At 47.0% G+C, this 23759-nt stretch overlaps 1 protein-coding gene across 9 annotated transcripts in view; it reads right to left on the bottom strand.

Moving 5' to 3' along the window:
- Positions 1-3680, bottom strand: part of ZNF721 (zinc finger protein 721) — a 40414-nt gene extending 36734 nt beyond the window's left edge. For all 9 annotated transcript variants that reach the window (XM_050791453.1, XM_050791454.1, XM_050791458.1 and 6 more), the window contains exon 1: positions 3459-3680. In XM_050791453.1, coding sequence (XP_050647410.1) covers positions 3459-3503 — 45 coding nt within the window. In that variant the 5' untranslated portion in view covers positions 3504-3680. The remainder of the gene's footprint in view (positions 1-3458) is intronic.
- Positions 3681-23759: the final 20079 nt, after the last annotated feature.

The following is a 23759-nucleotide window of genomic DNA, read 5'->3' as shown; positions in this document are numbered from 1 at the left end:
TTGTAGAAATCTAGTATAATTGTTATAGAAGGGACTGCAGATCTCAAATAGGAGAGACCATTCTATTTCCAGATTTGGCGAGCACTTTGCTGCACTTTGCCACCAAATTGTGGGTTGTGAGTGGAATCCTGAGACAGGTTTTTCTCTAAAGTGAAGCAGAGATAGCACTTGTGTATAATGTCTGATGATTCCAGACGGTGTGTGGAAAACATAACTAAAAGCAAAATCATCTCCAATCCTAAAAAACTGTCCACAACAATAGAAAAGAAAATGTTTTAGTACATAATAAACCAAAATGTGGTGTGCATCACAGGCAATCTAAGAGACTGCAAACACAGAAACTCACCATAATTAATTCTCAAGCAGAAGACATGACAGCACCATTTGTCATATACAGCTTATTGTAATTTCACCTAGTAATTTGAGAAGTCATCTGGATTTTCTAATTGGTAATATTCATAGGAAAAATAAACTTCCAACATCTTCATGACAGGAGTTAAATTTCTAGTGTGGAGCTAAATACCTGCTGAAGGCAGCCTCCTAGGTGCCTACAGAGACTGTGGGATAGGGTGTATGTTCTTGCTATTTACATTTCACACCAATAGTTTCCAGGTCCTAACGGCAAGTTTGACTCAAAAAAGACAAATGTCCTATTTAATTGATGAAATTTATTTATATATATTTTAAAGAAGCAGATAAAATACTTAAATATAAACGTTTTCAAGACGGGCACAGTGGCTCACGCCTAAAATCCCAGCACTTTGGGAGGTCCAGGTGGAGGGATCACTTGAGGTCAGGAGTTCGAGACCACCCTGGCCAACATGGTGAAACCCCGTCTCTACTAAAAATACCAAAATTAGCTGGACGTGGTGGTGCGGGCCTGCAATCCCAGCTACTTGGGAGCCTGAGGCACGAGAATTGCTTGAACCCAGGAGGCAGAGGTTGCAGTGAGCCAAGATAAGGGCACTACACTCCAGCTGGGGCAACAGAGACTCCGTCTCAAAAAAAAAAAAAAGAAAGAAACAGGCCGGGCGCGGTGGCTCACACCTGTAATTCCAGCACGCTGGGAGGCCGAGGCGGGCGGATCACGAGATCAGGAGATCGAGACCATCCTGGCCAACATGGTGAAAACCCGTCTCTACTAAAAATACAAAAAAAATTAGCTGGGCGTAGTGGCGGGCACCTGTAGTCCCAGCTACTCGGGAGGCTGAGGCAGGAGAATGGCGTGAACCCCGGAGGCAGCGCTTGCAGTGAGCTGAGATCGTGCCACTGCACTCCAGCCCAGGAGACTGAGCCAGACTCTGTTTCAAAAAAAAAAAAAGTTTTCAAACAGCTTTAGGAAAAGGGAGAAGAGCAAAAATTCTTACCTCTTTATTTATTTATTTATTTAGAGACTGAGTTTCCGTCTTGTTGCCCAGGCTGGAATGCAACCGCGTGATCTCAGGTCACTGCAAGCTCCGCCTCCCAGGTTAACGCCATTCTCCGGCCTCAGCCTCCTGAGTAGCTGGGACTACAGGCGCCTGCAGCCCTTTGTAGGCCAGGCTGGTATTGGCCAGGCTGGTCTCGAACTCCTGACCTCATGATCCGCCCGCCTTGGCCTCCCAAAGTGCTGGGATTACAAGCATGAGCCACCGCGCCCGGCCCCTCTTCTGCTATTTTCTTCCTCAAATTCTCTTTCCTGTGCACATAGTGTGCCCAAGTCCATCCCTCCACTCCAGCCTGGGTGACAGAGTGAGACTTCGTCTCAAAAAAAAAACAGAGGGCCAGGCGCGATGGTTCACGCCTATAATCCCAGCACTTTGGGAGGCCCAGGCAGGCGTATTACCTGAGGTCGGGATTTCGAGACCAGCATGATCAATACGTAGGAAACCCGTCTCTACTAAAAATACAAAATTAGCCAGGCGTGGTGGCACATGCCTGTAATTCCAGCTACTCGGGAGCCTGAGGCAGAAGAATCGCTTGAACCTGGGAAGCGGAGGTTGCAGTGAGCCAAGATCGTGCAGTTGAACTCCAGCATGGGCAACAAGAGCGAAACTCCGTCTCAAAAATAAAGAAAATAGCAGAAGAGAGAAAGGTGCTATTAAGAGTCATGGGAGGGGGCAGGGCAGGACTCACTAAAAGACTGGTTTGTGCTACAAGTGCAGGCCGAGGCAGGGTTACCATCTGACTGACTGCTGTGTCTATAAAGGCAGAGATTAGGATTAGGTGGTCCAGAAGCCTGAATTGGGGAAGGAAACAGGTTCCTGCTACAGATCCAGTGTCTGGGATTCAAATGAGCCAGGAGTCTTCTGGGCACTGTGTGGGTTCTTGGCAGAACAACCTAGGAGCAAAGCTTCCATAGGTACAATTCCTGAGGGTGGAACCCTGTACTGGGAGGAGTGAGGCCATGCGAATACCCGGTGGGCGCGCTCAGGAGTGGGTTAGCATTGGGTGGGGGCTGGCAGCAGGGTGCAGGGAAGGGATGTTTGTCAGAACTCCTTTCCTCTGAGTTCTCAGTCCCCTCTCCCCAGGAGGAGACCTGGAGGAACAGGACAGTGCCCAGCGGGACAGCGCATGTCCAGAACCCAGGCGCGCCTCCCGCAGACACCAGGCTCCCTCCAGCCCAGGCTCAGCCATGTCTTTCTTCTGACAGAAAACCTAAGGAGTTTCCTCAACACCCGTCAATGCTCCAACCCCAACGGGGTGTCCAGCAACTCACTAACGACCCCACCCAGAGTCAGCGCAGACCCACAAGCTCCGCGCTCTTCCCTCAACTGCCCCCCTGCAGACGCCAGTCCCTGCCTCTGGACACCCGTCTTCATTTCTGAACGTCTGCAACAAACCAGGGGCGCCCACACCCTCCTCAAGTTCCATAATGTGGCAGAACCACTCACAGAACCCAGCGAAGCGCTGTGCGCACGACACCAGCGTATTCTAAAAGATGCCGCTCAGGAACAGCCACGCGGAGGAGGCGCTCAGGGCAAGGGGACTGGTGGGAAAGTTGGGGCGGGCGGGTGAATGGCTTCCCTTCCTCACACACCTCACAAAAGCCTTTCCTTCAAGACCCGCTGGCAGCCCCCAAACCGCGAGCGCGGGGGCGCTGTCCCACTAATGAGTCCCCGTTTCCTCACATGAACTCTGTGTTTTGACGGGGCCTCCATCTCATTCTGAAAAGGGTAAAGTAGGGGCAGGACCCCGGACCACAGCTCCTCCCACACGTGCCCGCGCACGCCGCGCCGGCGTCTTCCGGAGAGGTCCTCACCCCACAGCCCGGGGAAGGTGCGGGGCTGCGGGCGCAGAGCTGCACGAGGAGGGCTGCAGGCACAGGAGCCCGGGTCTGTCACCGGAGGGGACTGAAGACGGAGGGCTCAGCCGCGGCAGCGGGGACTCAGTTCGCAGACTCGGTCCCGCCGCCGCCATTTCCCGCCGCTGCCGACGAGGCCCCCCCAGCCTCGGGACACCCTGCCCAGCACACTCACCATTTCAGGGTTTCGAGGGTGTCGCGAAGTCTTAGCTAGAATCATCCAAAACCCGCTGGTCACAGAGCGATGGAGGCTGAGGCTGTGGAGGAATCACCAAGGCCTCCCTGAGAGGGGGAAGCAGGACCTGACGCCCTAACCCGGTTCTGGCTGAAACAAGAGGCCAAGGCCGCGCTAGATTCCCGGATGCCGCCCCTCCTCTCTGGCTGCTCGCCTGATTGGGCAGTTCTCACTCCAGCGCTCTGATTGGATATGGCTCCAGGCTTCACGCCCTCAGGCTTTGAATGACAGAAATTGCGACCATACAGTGCACTGAATGAGGCAAGAGTGACAGACTAGTGCCTCCAGGCACTTTCAGGCGGGGCCTAATCTCAGTGCTAGGCCGGGCTTTCTTGGGGGTTCAATTTTTTTTTTTTTTTTTTTTTTTTTTTTTTTTGAGACGGAGTCTCGCTCTGTCGCCCAGGTTGGAGTGCAGTGGTCGGATCTCAGCTCACTGCAAGCTCCACCTCCCAGGTTTACGCCATTCTCCTGCCTCAGCCTCCTGAGTAGCTGGGACTACAGGCGCCCGCCACCTCGCCCGGCTAGTTTTTTGTATTTTTAGTAGAGACGGGGTTTCACCGTGTTAGCCAGGATGGTCTCGATCTTCTGACCTCGTGATCCGCCCGTCTCGGCCTCCCAAAGTGCTGGGATTACAGGCTTGAGCCACCGCGCCCGGCCGGGGGTTCATTTTAACCTTCTGGTGTGTAAGGTTACATCAGTTTATAAATTGTGCGCGCGCACACACACACAGACACACACTTGTTCACAAATGGAAACAATATAATGACAACTATTTTAATATTTTACATTTCATAACCTTTCTGGCCTGTGGTGTTTTGAGTAGGACACCTGAGATTTGAAGAGAAAAGCAAACCTCTGAAAAATAAAATGTTAGCAGGCCTGTAATCCCAAAGCTTTGGGAGGCCGAGGTGGGGGGATCATGGGGTGAGGAGTTCCAGACCAGCCTGGCCAAGATGGTGAAACCTGTCTCTACTAAAAATATAAAAATTAGCCAGGCATGGTGGCGGGCGCCTGTAATCCCAGCTACTCATGAGGCTGAGGCAGGAGAATTGCTTGAACCGGGGGAGTGGAGGTTTCAGTGAGCAGAAATCGCGCCACTGAACTTCAGCCTGGGCGACAGAGTGAGACTCCATATCCAAAAATAAATAAATAAAATGTTGGCCGGGATTACAGAATCTAAGTGATTTTGTGGGAGCAAAACACTTTTGTAATTTGAAGATAATTTAGGAGCACTTTATTATGCTGAATCTCTTAAGTACTTTTTCACAAATTTTTAATTGTCAGAAAAACAACATTGACCATCTTTTATTTTTTAATGTGTACGGGTTAGTAGTGCTAATTATTTACATTGCTCTGCAACAAACCTCTACAATTTTCACATCTTCCAAAGCTGAAACTCAATACCCCTGAAGCATTAACTGCCCCTTTTACTCTCTCTCCAGCTTATGAAATACATCAGTCTAATTTCTGTTTCTGTAAGTTTGACTACTTGAGATAGCTCATATAAATTTGGGGAACTAATAAATGTCCATGAAATCTTCACAATTTATGTTCTTCTGCCGGGGCTTCAGCCGGTCCCTCCCTTTGGGGTGCCTGACTTCCTGCAACAGAAGACCTTGGTCTATTTATTAAAAATCAAGTTATTCACTTTTGGCTGTTGTGTTTCAGAAAACACATCCTTGTTCTTTTCTTTTTTTTTTTTTTTTTTTTTTTTTCTTTTGAGACAGTCTCTCTCTGCCGCCAAGGCTGGAGTCTAGTGGCACAATCTCGGCTCATTGCAACCTCTGCATAAGGAAGAAATTGCCAGTGATCTATTTGACAAGAGTTAACATCCATTCCATTATCTTTTTAAATGTATCATTGTCAAGTCAGGAAGGCAATAAAAATGCCTTTCAACAGTTGAACACAACGTCCACTTTTGGCTCAGTCTCACAGACGAAGACCTAGAATCTGTGCTTCTCAGCTGTGGTGCCTGTGCAAATGCTGGAACTCAAAAGAATATTCGGTGGTAGACACACATATACTGCTGAACAAAATTATGTAAGTTTGAGTTTATTATAAATGGAACTTAAAATGTCATATAAAATGTTGTTACTTAATTTTGTAAGAAAACTGAGTTAGATTTTGCAAAGGCATTAAATATAATTTTAATAGGAAACCATGAAATTTATGTGCACTTGGTGTGTAAATGACTGAACTTTGCCTGATTCAATAAAGGTTACATATGACTGTGAGACATTGTTGATGTAATGCTCCTACAGGTCACATATTGCACATGAGTTTTGATTTGTTATTTTATCTGAGGTCAATTTTTCTTTTTCTTTTTTTTTTTTTTTTTTGAGATGGAGGTTTGGTCTTGCTGCCCTGGCTGGAGTGCAATGGCGCCATCTCGGCTCCCTGCAACCTCCACCTTCCAGGTTCAAACGATTATCCTCCCTCAACCTCCGGAGCAGCTAGGATTACAGGAGTGCGCAACCACACCTGGCTAATTTTTTTGTATTTTTAGTGGAGACGAGGTTTCTCCATGCAGGTCAGGCTAGTCTCAAACTCCTGACCTCAGGTGATCCGCCCACCTTCAGGTTAGCCTCCCAAAGTACTGGGATTACAGGTATGAGCCACCGTGCCAGGCCCACTTTTTCTTAATTTTATTCATCAAGTTGTTTTTGTTTCTGTTTTTGATTTTTTTTGAGATGGAATCTCACTCTGTTACCCAGGCTGGAATAAAGTGGCATGATCTCGGCTCACTGCAACCTCTGCCTCCCTGGTTCATGTGATTCTCCTGCCTCAGCCTCCCGAGTAGGTGGGATTACAGGCATGTGCCACCACGCCCAGCTAATTTTGGTATTTTCAGTAGATACGGGGTTTCACCATGTTGGTCTGGCTGGTCTCGATCTCTTGACCTCAGGATCTACCCGCCTTGGCCTCCCAAAGTGCTGGGATTACAGGCGTGAGCCACCGCGCTTGGCCTTATTCATCAAGTTTTACACACTTTAGAGAGACCTTGTAGTTACCATGTGTTCTATGGATCTGTACTTTGTTAGAAATACACATTTTCAGGCAAAACCCAAACATATTGTATCAAAATCTGTATTTCAAATATTTCCAGGTGATTCACATGTTCATTAATAATCGTTAACTGGTAGTAATTCTGTAATTGAAAGGGAAAGTTTATATGGATGTATTGATTTGTCAGAAAGGTACAGTAAGGATTGTATGTTTCAATGCCTATACCTCTTACAGAAAATAAAAACAATAATAAAGTGGGGATGGGAAAGGAGTTGAAGTAGAAACTAAACAGAAATGAGACATAATTAGTAGATGTTCAGGCGGCGCATCAGCCTATTATACTATTTTGGTTACTGTGTATAAGTTAAAAATATTCTCTAATAAAACACTTGTATAAAAAGACAAACCATCTATAACATTGGCTCTTGGCTGGGGGTGGTGGCTCACACCTGTAATCCCAGCACTTTGGGAGGCTGAGGCAGGTGGATCACCTGAGGTCAGGAGTTCATGACTAGCCTGGCCAATATGGTGAAACCCCGTCTCTACTAAAAATACAAAAAAAAATTTAGCTGGGCAGGGTGGCGAGTGCTTGTAATCCCAGCTACTTGGGAGGCTGAGGCAGGAGAATCGCTTGAACCTGGGAGGCAGAGGTTGCAGTGAGCCAAGATTGCGCCACTGCACTCCAGCCCAGGTGACAGTGCAAGTCTCCATCTCAAAAAAAAAAAAAAATTAGCTCTTAAGATTGTGGTTACATTTGGGGAGGAGGAAAAGAGAAGAGGAAGTAGTTTGTGGGCAAAAACAAGGGTAGTTCTATAGTTACATAAATGTATTAGCTTTGTTGAGCTAATTTATTGAGCATTACATTAATACTCTATTGCAGATGTATTTCTGTATGCATGTTATACATCAATAAAAATTGAAATATTACATATTTAATCCTAAATTAATATTTCAGAATAATAGCAATGTTTTTGAAATGGAGTCTCGCTCCATTTCATTTTGTATTTTTTCAGTTGAGACAGGGTTCCACTGTGTTAGCCAGGATGGTCTCGATCTCCTGAACTTGTGATCCGCCTGCCTCGGCCTCCCAAAGTGCTGGTATTACAGACGTGAGCCACTGCGCCCGGCCAGCCTTTCATTTTTTACCTCATTTGTGTAAGTAGCATGGTTTTAGTTTTGGGGAAAGCATTTTCTTGCAGCAAAGTCCTTCCTCCACAATAATACTCACCACAGCCAGGCCATCTAGCACCGTGGGCTTAGTGTGTGTGGAATTGGTTTAAATCAGGAGCAAAACAAGTAGTAGAAGTGAGTTTTGCAAAGGATAGAATGTAGATAATACAGGTAGGACTGAAAAGCCACAACTCAACAGCAAACACTTTTTACATTAATTTGAGAAATATTTTCGACTGGTCCTCTGAAAGATGTTGGTTTACAGCAGACATTTGGGAGTTTGGTTGCATATTGTAATCACCTGGAGAGCCTAAAGTCACCATTGTCTGGGTCTCACTCTAAAGATTCTGGCTTAATTGGCTGGGCACGGTGGCTCACGCCTGTAGTCCCAGCACTTTGGGAGGCCGAGGCGGGCAAATAATGAGGTCAAGAGATCGAGACCATCCTGGCCAACATGGTGAAACCCTGTCTCTACTAAAAATACAAAAACTAGCAGGGCATGGTGGTGCGTGCCTGTAGTCCCAGCTACTTGGGAACCTGAGGCAGCGGAATCGTTTCAACCTGGCAGGTGGAGGTTGCAGTGAGCTGAGATCGTGCCACTGCACTCCAGCCTGGCAACAGAGCAAGACTCTGGAAAAAAAAAAAAAAAAAAAAAGATTCTGGCTTAATTATTCCCTTGCAACTTAGATTTGAGAACTTTAAATACCACCACCACACGCACAGCAGGCTACTCTAATATGCATCCAAGGGGGAGAAGCATTCAGGGTGAGGAGCCACCACCCACACGCACAGCAGGCTATTCTAATATGCATCCAAGGGTGAGAAGCATTGATTCAGGGTGAAGAATGCATTGGTTGCGTGTGATTTCTTTTTTCTTTTTTTTGAGACAGACTTTCACTCTGTCGACCAGGCTGCAGTGCAGTGGCACGATCTCGGCTCCCTGCAAGCTCCACCTCCCAGGTTCACGCCATTCTCCTGCCTCAGCCTCCCGAGTAGCTGGGACTACAAGCATCCACCACCACTCCCGGCTAATTTTCTGTATTTTTAGTAGTGACCAGGTTTCACCGTGTTAGCCTGGATGGTCTTGATCTCCTGACTTCATGATCTGCCTGCCTCGCTCTCCCAAAGTGCTGGGATTACAGGCGTGAGCCACTGCGCCCAGTCTTGGTTGCATGTGATTTCTGTGTGTGCTCAGGGCATTTGCCCTATAGCTGCTCCTAAATGTGGGGTCTTATAAAACATGTTGGCCCTTTGAAGCATACTCTGCTGGTTTGCTAAATTGCAGAGGGAAAAAATATCAGCAGCCCTATTGCTATGTCACTTGCCTGCAGAGCAAAAGTTGTCTCAAAAACAGTAATTTGACTTAGTCTATATTAAAAATCATAGTCAACAAATACAAAAAATACAAAGAGTTTGCAGATATGATGAGTGCATTATAGGTGTTTTCAAATTTCTCCTATGATAAATTAAAAATGTAATGGGCATTAATTTCCTAAACCCAATGCTCAGCAATTTTCTCAAATTGTTTCCAGTTTTTCCAAGAGACTTCAGAACCATTCCCTGGAGTGAATTATTTCCAATGATGAAGAGTAATGGATGGATGGGATGAGATTCTCAAAACAAAAATCTTGCTTCTACTTCAGAAGTGTCACTCTTCAGCCCCTTGAAGGACCAGGAAACCTGGCTGAGTAGTGTGGTCTATGGAGGTGCATGGGCTTCAGAGTCAGGCCAACGCTGATCCTGAGTACCAGCCAGCTGCTTAGTAACTGTGGGATAGTTATATAAGATACATCTGCAAGAAAAGTAACGATAAAATTGATTGCAAAAACAGCAATTTAAAAAATTTCTTATTGTATTCATGTCCTTGGAAATGGCTTTTATACTCATTCCTATCCAGAGACAGATTCTGTTTCCCAAACCTTGGATCTCTCTTGACTTATTTGCACGGGCACAGTGTGCCAGTTTGGGGCCCAGGTTTAAAAGGTCTTAAATGCTTCTGTTATCTTTTTCAGAATTCTTCCATCTCTATGACAACAAGCCCATTTTAGCTTTCTGGAGGATAAAATAGCATGCTGGGAAAAGCCAAAGAGCCTCAGTTTATAGACAGCTCACTCCCAGAAGCAGAGCCACCTAATTCACCAGCAGCTGAACACTCACACCTGAAGGAGCCAAACTGAGCCCAGAAGAATGGCCCAGCTGAGCCCAGTCTAAATTTCTAACCAGTTCAATCATGAGCTAGTATATTTTGGGATTGTCTATTATGCAGTTATAACTTAGTAATATATACACCCATTAAAGAGAGGATCCCAGGACACATTGATTACCAATAACCTGCAAATGCTTGGCACCCTGTAAGTATTGATTTTCTTTTTTCCTTTATTTAAAGTTAAATTTGTTATAAGATGGTATTTACTTACACAGAAGTGAGGCAGGAGAATAGGGTCTGGAGGCAGGGAACTTAAGGCCAATTCGTGCTGACTTCCTAAAAGTAAAAACACCAAGGTCTGGGAGCAGGGAACCTAAGGCCAATTAACGTGAACTTCCTACATGTAAACCAAAAGGAGAAACCTCATCTACACTCGAGTAGCAAAGTATCAAAGGTGACTGTGGCTACAACCCTCCCCCTTGCACCAGTTCTCTGATAGAAAAGGAGAGTGCCTTGGAGTGGCTGAGGGCCAAGCACAGGCCATGCCTTCATCTGCATGGGGTACCAATTCACCTCAGCCTTTGATTAGCCACGGACCAAATCCTACATCCAAATAATGGGGTAGCTGATAGGAACCACAGAAGGAGTACTTGAAACCCAGAAAACATTGTAACTGGGTCCTTGAGCTGCTTGCTGGGGCCCACACCCACCCTGAGGAGTGATTTCTCCCTCTAATAAATTCTTGCTTTTGCTGCTTCCTTCCTGTTTTTCATTCCTTTGTGCTTTTTGTTCAATTATTTGTTCAAAATGTCAAGGACCTGGACAGCTCACACTCACGGCCTTCCTTCTGGGAACAGAAGTGCAGGTAGATGTGGATGCATGTGATTGGTGCTTAAACTCACACAGTGCCCCACACCACAGGACAAAAACACACAGTTACAGCCTGACAATTAGGTCCAAAGATAAAAAGCAAAACAAGAAGTTCACCTTTAATCTATTCCTTCCACATCTAAACTCTGGAGGGCAAGGCTGTGAAGACATCTGAAGACATGGTGCTCTCTCTTCCTGTGGACCCATCATTCCTTGTTTCCTGTCTGATATTTAAAGGAAGAAGAAACCGGGCACACTGGCTCAAGCCTGTGATCCCAGCATTTTGGGAGGCCGAGGCAGGGGGATCACAAGGTCAAGAGATTGAGACCATCCTGGCCAACATTGTGAAACCGCATCTCTACTGAAAATACAAAAATGGCCGGGCGCGGTGGCTCAAGCCTGTAATCCCAGCACTTTGGGAGGCCGAGACGGGCGGATCATGAGGTCAGGAGTTCAAGACCATCCGGGCTAACACGGTGAAACCCCGTCTCTACTAAAAATACAAAAAATTAGCCGGGCGTGGTGGCGGGCGCCTGTAGTCCCAGCTACTCGGGAGGCTGAGGCAGGAGAATGGCGTAAACCCGGGAGGCGGAGCTTGCAGTGAGCTGAGATCCGGCCACTGTACTCCAGCCTGGGTGACAGAGCGAGACTCCGTCTCAAAAAAAAAAAAAAAAAAAAAAAAAAAAAAAAAAAAAAAAATACAAAAATTAGCTGGGTGTGGTGGCACACACCCATAATCCCAGCTACTCAGGAGGCTGAGGCAGGAGAATCACTTGAACCCAGGAGGTGGATGTTGCAGTGAGCCAAGATCGTGCCACTGCATTCCAGCCTGGTAACAGAGCAATACTCCACCTCAAAATAAATAAATAAAATAAAAGGAAGAGGAACCCCTGAGAGAGGAAGCAGTCAGAGGCTGGTTAGGAAGATAGGGAGGGAGGGTTTCAGGAGAGGAAAAACACCCAAGGGACCACACCTGCACCATCCCAGTCACTAGCCAGAAGAAATGTGACTAAGAACTTCCTCTTATGCCAGGATGTTGATCAGAAGGGACGCTCCCAACTTAAGCCCAGGTGTAATAAATCAACCTAAATGTCATTAACTTGGCCCAGCTCCTTATAATGTTACTGACCTAAGTACTTTGGTTTTAGCTTCACCCTTTCCACCGCTGTGGGTTTTCCTTGGGCACTCATGGGTGATAACCAAGATGGAGTCACTGTGGTCAACCCCACGCATGCTCAGACGCAACACCCTTAGGGGGAAAATTTACCCCTTCCATTTGGGCAGAACCCACAGAAGACTTCCTTGTTCTTAACACATAAAAGACCCAGAACTCAGCCCCATTTCTGGCAACCTGCTTTCATGTCCCCTCTTGCTGCTGAGAGGTTTCCTTCTGCTCAAAAAATCTTACTCTGCTTTACTGACTCTCTGGTGTCTGTATGTCTTATTCTTCCTGGTCATGGGAAGAGAGCCCAGGCCTGGCTGAACTGAGGAGACCATCACGCCGGCACCAAACAGCAACTGGGAGACCGTGGTCTTCACGTGGACAATCTCAGCTTGCAGCCCAGGCTCTCTCTGGGGGCACTGTCCCACCCACCCTTGAGCCTGAGGAGAAAAGTTGGTAGAGAGACTGTTCTTTCACTTCCAGCAGAAGAGAGGTGTTCAGGCCCTCACTTCCCTGAGGTCAGAGCCCTCATGGCTGCATTCAATGTGGCAGCCACCTGCCATATGTAGCTACTGGGTAGGAATGTAGCTGGTTTGAAGTAAAACGTGCTGCAAACATAAAATACACAGTGAGTTTAGAAGAATCAGATCAGAAATATACCTTATTTCTAATTATATATTGATCACATATTAAAACAATAATATTTTGGGTTTTTTAAGTTAATTTTGTTTATTTATTAAGACAGAGTCTTGCTCTGTCGCCAGGCTGGAGTGCAGCAGTGTGACCTCGGCTCATTGCAACCTCTGCCTCCGGGATTCAAGCAATTTTCCTGCCTCAGCCTCCCAAGTAGCTGGGACTACGGGCCCACGCCACCATGTCTGGCTAATTTTTGGGATTTTAGTAGAGATGAGGTTTTACCATGTTGGCCAGGATGGTTTCGATCTCCTGACCTCGTGATCCACCCACCTCAACCTCCCAAAGTGCTGGGATTACAAGCGTGAGACACTGTGCCCAGCCAATATTTTGGATACAATAGGTTAAAATTATCACAAACAGCCAGGCGCGGTGGCTCACGCCTGTAATCCCAGCACTTTGGGAGGTTGAGGTGGGTGGATCACAAGGTCAGGAGATCGAAACCATCCTGGCCAACACGGTGAAACCCCGTCTCTACTAAAAATACAAAAAATTAGCCAGGCGTGGTGGCAGGCGCCTGTAGTCCAGCTACTCAGGAGGCTGAGGCAGGAGAATGGCGTGAACCCAGGAGGCGTAGCTTGCAGTGAGCCGAGATTGCACCACTGCACTCCAGCCTGGGCGACAGAGTGAGACTCCATCTCAAACAAAAATAAAAATAAACATAAAAAATAAAACAATAAAATTATCACAATTTCACTTGTTTCTTTTTATTAATTTTGATGTGGCTAATAAGAAATTGAAAAATCACAAATAGCTAACATTTTTTTTTAGAGGTTTGCTTTCCTCTTCAAATCTCAGGTGTCTGACTCAAAACACCACAGTCCAGAAAGGTTATGAAATGTAAAACACTAAAATAATTGTCATTATATTATTTCCATTTGTGAACAAGTGTGTATGCATGCGTGCACGTGCACAATTTATAAATGGATGTAACCTTACACAGCAGAAGGTTAAAAATGAACCCTGTGCAGGCCGGGCGTGGTGGCTCACACCTGTAATCCCAGCTACTTGAGAGGCTGAGACAGGAGAATCGCTTGAGGCCGGGAGGCGGAGGTTGCAGTACGCCAAGATCACGCCTCTGCACTCCAGCCCAGCGGACAGTGGGAGACTCCATCTCAAAAAAAAGAACAGGAAGGAACATTTGTTACTTTTACCCACCACAGCTCTTCCTCCTCCCCAGTATAGCACTGTGCCATTAGGAGTCAACTCTCAATTCCTGTCTTCTTCCTTAAAAGAGAAGAAAAATACTGACACATGCATCCTTACTTCTGGTTTTTGGGGGCTTTACAAAAACTGACTTTTTGGCCAGGCGTGGTGGCTCATGCCTGTAATCCCAGCACTTTGGGAGGTCAAGGTGGGCAGATCATGAGGTCAGAAGTTCGAGACCAGCCTGGCCAACATAGTTAAAGCCCCTGTCTACAAAATATTCGATGGGTGTGGTGGCGGGCGCCTGTAATCCTAGCTAATCGAGAAGCTGAGGCAGGAGAATGGCTTGAATTCAGGAGGCGGAGGTTGCAGTGAGCTGAGGTCATGCCATTGCACTCCAGCCTGGGCAACAGAGTGAAACTCCATCTCAAAACAAAACAAAACAAAAACTGATTTTTGCCTCCAATAACAAAGAGTGCTGAAACAAATGGTGATACAGTTTGGAAGGACAGCTTGGGTCTGCTAAGACCAAATGTAAATGTTTCAAGAGCAGACTGAAATGCTAAATACCGGCAACAGGTAAGCAAGTGATTAGAGAATCTTAAAAGGAAACATGAACAAACCCTTTTAACTAAAAAATAAACACAGAATTCCAGACAACACACACCCTTCCTACATGTATGAGAGGTTCCCATAATCCCTATCAAGGACAATTGGCTTCAGACTACATCAGGACTTGGTGTCCTTTTTAGACCCAGGAGTGAAAGCCCTGTAACTTAATGTCACAAGTACTTTAAAAGCACATACCGAAAGATAAATGGATGTAATAACCTTAATTTTAAAAAAAACTTAGGCCAGGTGCGGTGCTTCACGCCTGTAATCCCAGCACTTTGGGAGGCTGAGGCAGGCGGATCATGAGGTGAGGAGATCGAGATCATCCTGGCTAACACAGTGAAACCCCAACTCTACTTAAAAAAAAAAAAAAAATACAAAAAATTAGCCGGGCGAGGTGGCGGGCGCCTGTAGTCCCAGCTACTTGGGAGACTGCGGCAGGAGAATGGCATGAACCCAGGAGGTGGAGCTTGCAGTGAGCTGAAATTGCACCACTGCACTCCAGCCTGGATGACAGAGCGAGATGCTGGCTCAAAAAAAAAAAAAAAAAAAAAAAAAAAAAAAGTACTTCCGTTGGCATGCCTAATATGTCTACGTATTTATGTGTTGTCTATATAGTGTTTCATTACTGAAAATATATAAAAGAACTCTAATTAATTGGCTTAAAGAAAAATAGGCCAGGCGCGGTGGCTCAAGCCTGTAATCCCAGCACTTTGGGAGGCCGAGACGGGCGGATCACAAGGTCAGGAGATCGAGACCATCCTGGCTAACATGGCGAAACCCCGTCTCTACTAAAAACACAAAAAATTAGCCGTGCGAGATGGCAGTGCCTGTGGTCCCAGCTACTCGGGAGGCTGAGGCAGGAGAATGGCGGGAACCCGGGAGGTGGAGCTTGCAGTGAGCTGAGATCTGGCCACTGCACTCCAGCCTGGGCGACAGAGCGAGACTCCGTCTCAAAAAAAAAAAAAGAAAAGAAAAATAAAAGCACTTAAATACTTTATCAGGAAAAAAGAAAAGACTAGTCAAATGCTTTTTGAAGTTTATGTAACTTAAGTAAATTCTTCAATAAGTTTTTTTTTTGTATTTTTAGTAGAGAACGGGTTTCACTGTGTTAGCCAGGATGGTCTCGATCTCCTGACCTCGTGATGCACCCACCTCAGCCTCCCAAAGTGCTGGGATTACAGGCGTGAAACACTGCACCCGGCCGGAAGTACATCTTATAGATTCATAAAGATTGAACCTTTTTCCTATTTTAGACTTTCAGATTATTGAGAACTGGCTTCACAACCCCAGGCAGTTGTCAGCTAAGTAGCCTTAAATTTGCATAAGAAAGGAAACAACTCAGGTGAAAATCAAACAGCCAAATTTTCATCATAAGATATAGAGAGAGGCCGGGCGCAGCGGCTCAAGCCTGTAATCCCAGCACTTTGGGAGGCCGAGACGGGTGGATCACGAGGTCAGGAGATCGAGACCATGCTGGCTAACACGGTGAAACTCCGTCTCTACTAAAAAATACAAAAAAACTAGCCGGGCGAGGTGGCAAGCACCTGTAGTCCCAGGTACTTGGGAGGCTGAGGCAGGAGAATGGCATGAACCCGGGAGGTGCAGCTTGCAGTGAGCCGAGATCTGGCCACTGCACTCCAGCCTGGGCAACAGAGCGAGACTCCATCTCAAAAAAAAAAATAAGGTATAGAGAGAAAAAGTCTTCTGGGGCTAGAGGGGGAAAGCTTTATTTTTCTTTGAGCCAAATCAAATATAAAGTATAAAAATCTATCATAGGATTGTATAAGGAGACCAATTTTATTTAGATGGAGACTACTGGATCTCAGAGCTCTAGGGAGAGCCCACATTGAGTCCTGGGGCTCCAGAAAAAGGGAGAATTATTTTGAGGTTAGACCATGTGATGCTTTTACAATGCACTTAATTTTTTTTTAACAAAGACATTTTTGCATGTCTAAACTATATTCTTCCTTAAAATCTCAAGAGTAGCCTGTTACAGTAACTATTTTAGTCAAAAAATCAAGTGAAAACAGAATTCAGTCAACTGAACAAAAAATAAAAAAACTTTTGCTCAAAAAAAAAAAAAGACGGCCGGGCGCGGTGGCTCAAGCCTGTAATCCCAGCACTTTGGGAGGCCGAGACGGGCGGATCATGAGGTCAGGAGATCGAGACCATCCTGGCTGACACGGTGAAACCCCGTCTCTACTAAAAAATACAAAAAACTAGCCGGGCGAGGTGGCGGGCGCCTGTAGTCCCAGATACTCGGGAGGCTGAGGCAGGAGAATGGCGTGAACCCGGGATGTGGAGCTTGCAGTGAGCCGAGATCTGGCCACTGCACTCCAGCCTGGGCGGCAGAGCGAGACTCCGTCTCAAAAAAAAAAAAAAAAAAAAAAAAAAAAGACAAGGTCCTAGGAGAGAAAAACAAAAAACAAAAACAAACACATGAAAACCTTCTAAATATAAACATGCACACATGCACACACAATTCTTGGATGTTAGCCTTAACTAAGCTGACTTTTTTTGTTTTGTTTTTGAGACAGTCTCTCAATCAGGGGTAGCTTTTGCCACAGATTTCAGCAATGGATAAACTGAGCATGAGATCTCGGGTGCAAACAAAGAAGGAAAAATAAGCTTTGTGTGGAAAGTTTTAGAGGAAGTTTACCATTTCTTTTTTTTTTTTTTTTTTCTTTTGAGACAGAGTCTCACTCTGTTGCCAGGCTGGAGTGCAGTGGCATGATGTATGATCTTGGCTCACTGCAACCTCCGCCTCCCAGATTCAAGTGATTCTCCTGCCTCAGCCTCCCAAATAGCTGGGAAAACAGGTGTGCACCACCACGCCCTGCTAATTTTTTGTATTTGTAGTAGAGACGGGGTTTCACCATGTTGGCCAGGATGGTCTCGATCTCTTGGCCTCATGATCTGCCCACCTCGGCCTCCTAAAATGCTGGGATTACAGGTGTGAGCCACTGTGCATGGCCAAATTAAGCTGACTTTTAAACATTGAGCTTCTTTAAAAAAATCTTTTTAAATCTGATTACCATATTTCAGCTGGACAAAATGCTGCTATTTCAGAAATACAGCCATTGCTCTTTCAGTTTGCTCTGGCTGGCAAAAAGGTGGCGTTACGTAAATAAAATCCCTTTAGTAGTGAAAATAAAAAATCTTTTCTCTTTTTTTTTCCTTTTGCTGGCCATTTTCCTCCCCCAACCATACCACCTTTTTTGTGTTGGGGGGTTGAGGGTTGGGTATTTAGCCACTTCAGAGGCTTTGTTCCCATAATTTAGAGTCCTCCTTCAGATTTTGCCAAGTCAGGGTGTGTGTCAGACCCAAAATATGCTGCTTGCAGACCTAGCTTTTCACTGTTGTTACCCCCCAAACTGGTTTGGTCCACCTGTGTGGCGGCCACCTGGTACAGTGTCAGAGCCTCAAGGTGCAGGAGGGGTCGGCTCCTTATATGCACCTGCCAGCTGAGATTAGACCCTAAGTATGTCCTTTTGAGGGGGAAACCTGTTTAGAGCCACTGCAAGTCTTAGGGAGCATTCCTGCCAGACACCCTCACGTGATTCTCAGTTGTCTGAGGATGCCCCAAAAGGCTGAGGGGAGGCAGGTGCTCTTATTTCTTCAGAGGGGAAGATTCTACACTCATGAGCTAGAGGGTTTGGAGTTGGTCAAATCCGATAAGGGAAAGGACCAAAACACACAAAAACACCCCAACAAGACAGAAACAAACAATAGAACAGGTAAGCAAAACTAACAATGATCACACAAAATACATGACTTCTGAACGCTCTAAGTGTAAGCAGAAATAAACACCAGCTGGTTGTTAATGTTATCTTTAGTCATTTACAACGAATTTGCAAGACAAAGTCCCAAATCAATTTTCTCACCTAGTGATGGGTCCCAACCTGAAGAGCGCTCTCCATCAATGCAGAAGCAGGCAGGCTTGCCTTCTTTGATGGAAGTGAGTGGAGACTCCCAAAAAAGGAGTTTTTTAACAGCAAATAAACCTCAGACCCCCAACCAAAAAACGTTGGAAGATCAGGGATCCCTGGAGGAACAAGGTCCCAGATTTCAGCAATCATCCTACCAGTTTGGACAATAAGGTGCCAAGTCAGTATCAAGGATCAACAGGCGAGCTGCTGCAGGCCGGGTTACCTTCATTCAGGATCTCAGTGCTTATCAGATGTCAGTCGAGAAAAATGACAAGTCTTAATCATTTTGGGAGGCTTATTTGCCAAAGTTAAGGATGCACGCCCGTGACACAGCCTCTGGAGATCCTGACGACGTACGCCCAAGGTGGTCAGGGCACAGCTTGGTTTTATACAGTTTAGGGAGTCAGGAGCTATCAATCATATGTATAAGAACAGGCCAGGCCAGGCGCGGTAGCTCACACCTGTAATTTCAACACTGTGGGAGACCAAGGTGGGCGGATCACGAGGTCAGGAGATCGAGATCATCCTGGCTAAATACAGTGAAACCCGTCTCTACTAAAAAAAAAAAAAAAAAAAAATTAGACGGGCATGGTGGCGGGCACCTGTAGTCTCAGCTACTCGGGAGGCTGAGGCAGGAGAATGGCGTGAACCTGGGAGGCAGAGCTTGCAGTGAGCTGAGATGGCACCACTGTACTCCAGCCTAAATGAGAGTGAGACTCCATCTCAAAAAAAAAAAAAAGAAGAAAAGACCGGACGCGGTGGAGCGCGGTGGCTCATGCCTGTAATCCCAGCACTTTGGGAGGCCGAGGCAGGCGGATCACGAGGTCAGGAGATCGACACCATCCTGGCTAACACGGTGAAACCCCGTCTCTACTAAAAAAATACAAAAAACTAGCCGGGCGAGGTGGCGGGCACCTGTAGTCCCAGCTACTCGGGAGGCTGAGGCAGGAGAATGGCGTGAACCCGGGAGGCGGAGCTTGCAGTGAGCTGAGATCCAGCCACTGCACTCCAGCCTGGGCGACAGAGCGAGACTCCATCTCAAAAAAAAAAAAAAAAAAAAAAGAAAAAAAAAAAGAAAGTGCAGGACAACCGAGCATGTGCCAGGCGACATCAATCCGAAGAAATTGAAACTTACCCAGCCACGCCCACTGAGACGCCCCATCATGCCTTTATCCCGCCCACTGCCCTCCCCCTTCCAGTACCAATGCATAAAAGTTTGCCCGGGCAGAGGCCAGCGTGACTTCCCTGGCCCCATACCTGAGGACCAGAGAACCTCCCCTGAGAGTGTGTGCATATTTGCAATAAAAGGCTGCCGCTTTCTTATGTTCTTTGGCCTCATGTTTAATTATTTAGCTCTCCAAAATTAAATTAAGACAGTTGGTGCCGAACCCCGGGAGGAGACCCTTCCTCGGTATCCCTCAGGGGGATCCGGGGAACCTCCTCCCTCACAAACCTACTACTCCAGCTCCAGAAACCTTCCTGGGTACATCAAGCGTTCCGGCTCCTTTTCGCCACCTTTCTGAAGTCGCCATCTTCGGTGAGTGTTCCCCTTCCCCAGTTCGTCGGTCTGTAGTCCCCTCTGCCTGAAGTCGTGTACACGCAGGAGGCTTAGCCACCTGGTGGTTGCCCGGAGAACTTCAACCGGGAGACGTCCGTCTTGAAGTTTGGCTCTCTTTTCCTAAGTAGCTCCACGAGTCCCCGGTCATTAACAGCGGCAAAGGACACTTTGCCACTGCCCAAGACCGGCTTCCATTTCCGTTGGCTAGGGCAATGGGAACCTCACAGTCGAAAATCCCTAGGAACACCCCCTTGGGTTGTCTCCTCCAAAATTCACAAACCTTACATTTGGCTCAGGATCTAAAACGAAAAAGACTAATTTTCCTCTCCACGGTGGCATGGCCACAATATAAATTGGACCACCAATCTCAATGGCCAGCCGAAGGTACGCTCGACTATAATATTTTTTTTTTTTTTTTTTTTTTTTGAGAGGGAGTCTCGCTCTGTCGCCAGGGCTGGAGTGCAGTGGCCGGATCTCAGCTCACTGCAAGCTCCGCCTCCCGGGTTCACGCCATTCTCCTGCCTCAGCCTCCAGAGTAGCTGGGACTACAGGCGCCCGCCACCTCGCCCAGCTAGTTTTTGTATTTTTTTAGTAGAGACGGGGTTTCTCCGTGTTAGCCAGGATGGTCTCGATCTCCTGACCTCGTGATCCGCCCGTCTCGGCCTCCCAAAGTGCTGGGATTACAGGCTTGAGACACCGCGCCCGGCCTCGACTATAATATTCTACTAGACCTTTCTAATTTCTGTCAAAGGTTAGGAAAGTGGTCAGAAGTCATTTATGTCCAAGGCTTTTGGGACTTGTGCTCTCGCCCAGACCTGTGCGCCCAATGTTCAATGGCCCAGGTCTTAGCCAAAACCTGGCCCTCAGCCCCCACCTCAACAACAGAGGAGGACTCCACCTCCATTTCAGATGGGGCCGAAGGCAGGGCACCTCCCTCCCGACCTCCCACCTCCCCTCCCGAGGCTCCTCCCTCAGCCACTCCCCTCACCTCTCCCTATGCACCTCCCACCACCCCTCCTGACACTCCCCCCTCAGCCACTCCTCTCACCTCTCCCATTGCGGCCCATACCCGCTCAAAGACCACTATACCAGACTTTACAAATCAACTTTCCACTAATCAACCTGACCCTACCTCTCCTACTAATCTACTGGCCCCCCTCCAAGAGTCGCCAGAGCCGAAGGACTAGTTAGAGTCCACGTCCCTTTTTCCTTGGCAGATCTTTCCAAAATTGAAAAACGGCTCGGCAATTTTTCAGCTAACCCCACCCTACATTCCAAAGAGTTTCGATACCTATGTCAGGCATATGACCTTACCTGGCATGACTTACGTGTCATTCTCACTTCCACTCTAAACTCAGAGGAAAGGGAGCGCATTCTTGCAGCTGCCAGGCAGCATGCAGATCAGTTACACTTAACTGACCCTGCCGTCCCGGTGGGTGAGCAAGCTGTCCCATCTGTAGATCCTGAGTGGGACTACCAACCTCAAGAACCTGGGCGTCGCAGAAGAGATATTATGATACAATGCCTCTTAGCTGGCATGCAGGCAGCCTCTAACAAAATAGTAAATTTTGATAAATTACAAGAGGTTATTCAACATTCAGATGAGAATCCTGCCTCCTTTTTAAATCGCCTTACACAGGCACTTGTCCAATTCACCCGACTGGATCCCACCTCTCCGGCAGGAGCTACTGTCCTTGCCAGTTATTTTATTTCCCAGTCGGCCCCTGACATCCGAATAAAATTTTAAAAGGTAGAGGATGGGCCTCAAACCCCCATTCAGGACTTAGTCAAGCTGGCTTTCAAAGTTTTTAACTCTAGGGAAGAAGCAGCGGAAGCTCTTCGACAAACCAGGGTAAAACAGAAGGCCGCCCTCCAAGCACAAGCTTTAGTGGCTGCCCTCCAACCTGCGTTGCCCACTTTGCTGGCAGGGAAAACCAAAGATAAGTCTTTTAAGGGCTCCTGCTATAAATGCGGAGACCCAGGATGCTGGGCAAACCAGTGTCCCCAGGCCAAGCCGGCCACTCCGTCTGGTCCATGCTTTAAGTGTGGCACAACTGGGCATTGGCAAAACAGTGTCCAAATCCTCACCTGCCTACCACGCCGTGCCCAACCTGCCAACAGGAAGGACACTGGAAGTCTGATTGCCCCACCAGCAGGGCAGGCATTGCACCTCAACGTGGTGCCTCTCCTCAAAGGCCGGAAGGCTCCTTCCAGCTCCTACACCTGGATGACGACTGACGGTGCCCACACTCGGAGACCCCGGTCACCCTCGCCGAGCCTAGGGTAACTCTACAGATAGCGGGTAAGCCAATTTCTTTTCTCATCAATACAGAGGCTACCTATTCTGTTTTGTCAACCTATGGAGGTCCTAGCCAGCCATCCACTATCTCAGTAGTTGGGGTAGACAGTAAGCTGTCTAACCCTCGCCAGACCCCAATGTTAAATTGCTGCCTGGACTATGCATGCTTTGCCCACTCTTTCCTCATCATGCCCTCCTGTCCCACCCCCCTCTTAGGACCAGACATCTTAACCAAACTCAAGGCATCTATTTCCATTCCCTTTCGTCCTCACCCTGGCTCTAACATCACCCTCATAGCGCCTTTGTGCCCCCATAACCAAGGTCCTAAACTCCCCTCCCCAACGTTTCCAGTGTTGGTTGACCCACAGGTATGGGACACCTCTGCCCCGGTAGTCACCCAACACCATAAGCCAGTCCTCATTCGCTTAAAAGACCCTACCCACTTTCCGTCTCGCCCCCAGTTCTCTCTCTCATTGCATCACCGACAAGAAATCAAACCCATCATAGATCATCTACTCCAACAACAAATTTTAATTCCCACCCATTCTCCTTGTAACACTCCCATCCTCCCTGTCAAAAAACCTTCAGGGGCATACAGATTAGTTCAGGACTTACATATCATTAATGAGGCAGTAATCCCAACATACCCGGTTGTGGGGAAAAGAAAAAGAGATCAGCCTCTTACTGTGTCTATATAGAAAGAAGTAGACATAAGAGACTCCATTTTGTTCCGTATTTGAGATGCTGTTAATCTGTGACCCTACCCCCAACCTTGTCCTTGCAAGAGACATGTGCTGTGGTGACTCAAGGTTTAATGGATTTTGGGCTGTGCAGGATGTGTCTTTGTTAAACAAGTGCCTGAAGGCAGCTTGCTGGTTAAAAATCCTGCCCGTCCTGGGCAATGGAACATCTCTGTGTGAGACCCAATTGTATGCTCTGTTTACTGAGATAGGAGAAAACCACCTTATGGCATAAGGTGGGACTTGCTGGCAGGACTTGCTGGAGCAATGCTGCTAAGAGGTTTGTGGAGATGTTTACATATGCATATCAAGGCACAGCATTTTCCTTTGAACTTATTTATGTCACAGAGATCTTTGTCCATATGTCTTACTGCTAATTTTCTCCCTTCGATGATCCTATTGTCCTGCCACTCCCTTATCTTTAAGATGGTAAAGATAATTATCAATAAATACTAAGGGAACTCAGAGACCGGGGCCAGCGTGGGTCCTCTGTAAGCTGAGCGCAGGTCCCCTGGGCCCACTTTTTCTTTCTCTATACTTTGTCTCTGTGTCTCATTTCTTTTCTCAAGTCTCTCATTCCACCGAATGAGAAACGCCCACAGGTGTGGAGGGGCAGGCCACCCCTTCATCTGGTGCCCAAAGTGGGAGCTTTTCTCTAAGGTGAAGGTACGCTGGAGCGTGGTCATTGAGGACAAGTCGACGAGAGACTCCCGAGTACGTCTACAGTCAGCCTTGTGGTAAGCTTGTGCGCTCGGAAGAACCTAGGGTAACAATGGGGCAAACTAAAAGTAAATATGCCTCTTATCGCAGCTTTATTAAAATTCTTTTAAAAAGAGGGGGAGTTAAAGTCTCTACCAAAAATCTAATTACGCTATTTCAAACAATAGAAAGTTTTGTCCATGGTTTC

Source organism: Macaca thibetana, chromosome 5 (genome assembly GCF_024542745.1).
Source record: "Macaca thibetana thibetana isolate TM-01 chromosome 5, ASM2454274v1, whole genome shotgun sequence".
NCBI lineage: Eukaryota > Metazoa > Chordata > Mammalia > Primates > Cercopithecidae > Macaca > Macaca thibetana.
Note: the sequence above shows the minus strand (reverse complement) of the source record. Positions and strands in the feature narration are given on the sequence as shown.